The sequence below is a fragment of the Apis dorsata genome, unplaced genomic scaffold (genome assembly GCF_000469605.1).
Source record: "Apis dorsata unplaced genomic scaffold, Apis dorsata 1.3 scaffold_269, whole genome shotgun sequence".
Lineage (NCBI taxonomy): Eukaryota > Metazoa > Arthropoda > Insecta > Hymenoptera > Apidae > Apis > Apis dorsata.
The window spans coordinates 85,588-90,731 of NW_006263547.1; the positions used below are offsets into that span (position 1 = coordinate 85,588).

The window sequence follows — 5,144 nt, forward strand, 5'->3', positions numbered from 1 at the left end:
GAGCAATGCGCGAATAAATTTATACAAAGGATATCGCATATAAAAATACCCCTAAGAATCGAAAGTACGTGATCAATTGAGCCCTCTGACTTGACCTGTTCCACTTTTCTTTTGTACTCTGTGATAGTAAAGCGATATTCCTAGTCCAACGCGTATCGTAGTCGAGCTCTACTTACTTTATCCAGTTGGCTAACCAAAGCGGAACCTATATTACTTTCTCATTTTTTTCATCTAATTCTCTTCATATCTCTCTGATGCGCTATTACACATTGCTTTATAAATAGTGCATTGTTTATTGCATATATTAGAAGAATATCATATGTACTATTTATCTTATTTATTATTATCGTAGAAATTAATATATGTATATGTAATATTATTTATTAGATATATAGAGAGATTTTTCATTCACATCATAGGAATGAATCAAATAATAATAAAATCAAATAAAAGCGAGTTAAAATCAATTTTAACGAACGTTCATGGAATCTTATTGTCAAATATCTTTTTAATCGTTATTACATTGTTCTCAAAAATTCATCTTCGAATTGAATTAACCATTCTGAAATATCATTCTCTGAACTTTCATTATATTATAATTGGACTTAATTAGATCGGTTTAATTGGAAGATCGTATTCAAGATAATCGAGATTCAAGTACCATTTACAATCTTATTCTAAATTTCAAATTAGAGCAATTCAAAATGGAAATTTCAGTGATAATATATTTAAGTTTTATCAGTCTTCTCTCATTTAAATTACGTTAAAAATTAAATAAAAAAAAAAAAACACACATCCAATCTTGTTTCAAATTTACAAAATGGAAATTTAATATTTAAATTTCAGAAATTTACCAAAACACGTAAATTAAATAAAGTAAATGAAAGAAAATGCTTATAATCGAGATTTAATAAATTGAAACCTTCTCTCCCCTGTAATTAATAGAAAAACGAGAGGGAAAAAAAAAAAAGAAGAGAGAAGAGAAAAATTGTTCTTTTTACTAAGAGTCAAAAAGAATCACACATTCGACGCAATTAATAAGAGTGGCGAGTAGCAAGAGTGAAAATAATGAGACTCTTGAACGGTGAAATCCGAAACAAAAGTTCCGATTGCCTGATAGCTCGATCCTGATATACCTTCACCCTGGAGTTGACATATCGACAGAGAAACATATGATGAAGTAATATTTTTCCAAGTTGTACGTCGTTCCCTACGGCGACAGGATTTCGTTCTTTTGTTACAGAGTTTCATTCCCCCGGTTCATAGCCTTGTCTTAAGCACTCAGAGAGCCCTGCCTCCTCACGATATTACGATTTCCCGTGTTTCCACCCTTTACTGCAGAAAACTTATATTGTTTAAATTGACTGCCACTGTTATTATTGCTTCCTGTTCGACGTATTTGAGTTTCAGTTTTACATAGAAATTCTTCCACCAAGTTATATTACATTTTATCTTTTTCAAGATCGATTTTTAAGATATTCATTGAAAATATTTTTCATTTATTTCCACGATGTTTCAATTTATTTTAATAATTGATTTTAAAAATTTCCTTTATCGAATTTTGACCGACAAATATTCTCGACTCAACGAAATCTATTATTTCTATCGTAAATTTGTATTTTTTTTTCTTTTTTTTATAGTTTTATCAAAATATTCTAATTTAATTTAAAAAAAAACCACGTCCATAGAATTTGACACAAATCTGACACAAGTTAAATTCTATTTATTTTTCCTCGCGTTTGGAAAATATTATCGGAAACAATTCAACAATTTTGTTAATTTCTTCATTGAAGATATTCTACTTTAAAAGCTTTCTCGATCGACACAATTTTCGACCGAAGTAAATCCATTATTCCCTCCATCATTTTTCTTCGCGTTCAGTCGATTGAGCAATACTAAATGAATTCCTCTCAAAGAAAGTGAGAAACTTCTTTCAATATCGTATTTACCTCACTGAGATTTTTCACTATGTATATTTTTATATATAAATAAAAAAAAAAAAAGAAAAAATAGAAAGACTATCGAAAAATTTCCACTTATACGAATAAAGGATGAAAATTGCAATTGGTGGGTGAATTTGCGCGATTATGACGGCAAATAAGTCTAGAAATATTCCTGGAATTAAAGCTAGAGCGAATAGAGAACGTCGTATTTTCTTTTCAGACCCTCCAACCAAGCTTGTTCATTCTGATAAGATTGCGCAGTCATCGTTCGCTATTTCACATTTCGGGCCAACAAAAATAACGAAAGAGGAAAATCCATCAGGGTGAAATTACTTTTCCTTTAGGGAATTTAATTTTCACGTTACATATAAAGTATCAGTTAACAGTTGTGCGCCTCTTTTAATTTCCATTGGCCGTGCTTCGAATATTTTTTCCTCTCTTTTGATTTCTTTATTTTCTATTTTTCGTTGATGAAAACGACGAGGAAATTTTTACGACTAGTGTATCTCGCAATTTCGGTATTGCATTTACCTTCTGTACAAGTTTTATTTTTACCATTCAGTATATTAGATTGACAAATATCGAAATTAAATGTAAATCATATATCGAATGTTAACAAGGTTTATACGTTGATAAAATTTTCAAGAATTATCAAGAATCATAAATAATTCGAATGTTAATTTAATTTGATAATAAAAATAACTTTAAATTTGAAGTAATATACAAGTATACAGAATATTATAAAAATTTATTTCATTCCTTTTAATTTTGCAATCTCAATAAATTTTAATTAATTAACTTAATGAACAAGTTGCATTTGAAGAAAATGTCATTACACATTTTCTTGAGTATTATTATATATTTATCAAATAATATATTACTTTGAATGAAATCAAGTAAAGGAGAAATAAAATATATTTATCTGTGATATGTCAGAAACTTACCTGAAAATCTTGAGGTGACGGTGATGATTCCTTCTGATGTTGGCTTGGACTCTGAGGGGGGCTGGGAGCGGATCTGGGGCTTTGGGGTCGGGTTCCCAACTCGTAAATGTTGATCATGTGAGCTGCCTGGGCGTGAACCATCAATTCCCATGCTGAAGGGAACGATACCTTGCAGAGAACGCATAGCAGAGCTGTTGTAGAATCTCCTTGGAACATAAACATGAAAGTATTATATTTGGTAATAATTTACACATGTGCTGTTTGTCAAAAGTCAGCATGTATATTTGTGTGTGTGTGTGTGTGTGTGGCTTTAAATCTTTTTAAAAATACATACATAAAAAAAAAAATCTAAAAATATAATAATAAGATGTAAGTCTTAAGACTTAATTACAATAGCTTTTAATTTAGAAAATGAAATATTATTACTAGCTATTCATTTAAGATAAAAATATAAATAATTTCAAAGTTTGAAAATCAAAATCATAAATTTTTATCCAAATTTAATATTTTTTTTTAATTTTACAAGTATCCTAAGATTTTTTTAAAATCTTATGCTTTTTGCCTGCAAAACTATTACTCTCTATTCTAACCATATAAACCTTGCTCAAAATATCAAATGTCAAATTAAAAAATTATTCTCTTACAAAACTTTTTCTTCCTATAATTCACACGATCCATTACATCACAATTACCTTTTCTTTACCCCTAATATTTCTCAAAGTACTCGATACACGTAAAACAGGAAGAAACAACTTTGCAAAGCATCAGCAGAGGGTAAAGAAAATCCCTTGCAAATTTGTCGAGCAACGACGCTTTCCATCTAACCAAATAGCGGGATTAGCCTTTGAACCGAACGCGGCTGCGAATAAAACTCAAGGATACAATTCCGTTGCTTCAATGGAAAAAGGAAATCGACTCCAAGGGGATCCAAGATTCGAATTTCATTTTTACATTTCGGCCTATTCAACATCGGCGCGATAAGGATAACTTAGAGAAAGAATAGGAGGGGAGGGAGGGGAAAGAGGAAAATAGAGAGGTTGGTATGTGTTTCCAAACAACGGCTCCACCCTCGAATTTCGATGAAAGCTCTAAGTTCTTTTTATTGAAAAATTTCTTAAAGAAATATCTTAGAGAAATGGAGAACGTAGCGGAATTCGCATCAAAGCGATCGTTTTTAACCCGTTTTTGTATGTGTGTATATATATATGTATACGAGGGAAAGAGAGTAGATCTTTCTTTCGAGTACGTACTTGGGGCTGTTCCATTGAAGGTGTGACATTTACATGTGAACCGCAGTTTGCAGTAATTCCGCTTGTGCTCGAGCAACTCGCCCAGATCCGTAAACATCTCCCTGCAATTGCCGCAGATCAGGATATCCGGGTTGCCTGCAACATGGAAATTGCGAATTGGTTTCCATTCACGTTCGATCTTTCTTGTTTAATCGCGTTTTTATCAGATTTTTATTATTTAGAAGGAGGAGGAGTCGATCTTTTTTTGACTTTGATCGTTTTTTTTTTTTAAACTTAAAAGTGTAACAAGTGATAAAGATAGCGAAAAAGTGATAAAGAAAGTGAAAGATAAGATAACTTGGAAGAAATTTAAAATTTAATTTTCGACGATGCAAAATTCGATATATTTAGTTTGATTCAAAGATCTTGTCTTGTGCCATTATTATTTCTTCGTTCCCAATTTGTCTTACAATCTTATTCCGGAATAATTGTACGCCGATCACTTTGAAGTTGAGAATTAATTCGACTTTTGACCGGGAATATTGAAGTATATATCTCCGCTTCTCGTTTTATTAAGGAGAATAATGAAGGATAATTTCTTTCTTCCTTTGCTGTTTGAAATTGAATAGCTAGCTGACGCGATTAGCCACGGTAAAAAGTAAAACTTGTTAGGCACGTTTGAAACGTGAATTAAGTTTCGAACATAATTATCCTCGAATTAATGTTTAAAATATTACCACGGAATGTGTGCTTTTATATTTTAATTATTTGAAATATTATATATATTAAAAAAAAAAAGAGAGAATCGTTTCGACAAAAGATATTAAATATTTACGATATAACGATATAACTAAAAAAAGAAAAAAAATTTTTTTACATTCGATCTCTAGAATCAACATTCCTATATATTTCAATTACTAATTGACATATCGACAGCCTGTGTGTAAATTTAAAGAATTTAGCAATTCTCCAATGAATTAAAAAAGCTATGTGTATATAAAAAGAAACAAAAAAAAAAAAAAAAAATA

General features: G+C 30.5%; 1 protein-coding gene across 9 annotated transcripts in view; it reads right to left on the reverse strand.

Moving 5' to 3' along the window:
- Positions 1–5,144, reverse strand: part of LOC102680125 (uncharacterized RNA-binding protein C3H8.09c-like) — a 323,287-nt gene that overhangs the window by 2,947 nt on the left and 315,196 nt on the right. For all 9 annotated transcript variants that reach the window (XM_031510950.1, XM_031510948.1, XM_031510952.1 and 6 more), the window contains 3 exons: positions 4,519–4,536; positions 4,138–4,272; positions 2,888–3,093 (listed from right to left, as the gene is read on the reverse strand). In XM_031510950.1, the coding sequence (XP_031366810.1) occupies positions 2,888–3,093; positions 4,138–4,272; positions 4,519–4,536 (359 nt within the window). The remainder of the gene's footprint in view (positions 1–2,887; positions 3,094–4,137; positions 4,273–4,518; positions 4,537–5,144) is intronic.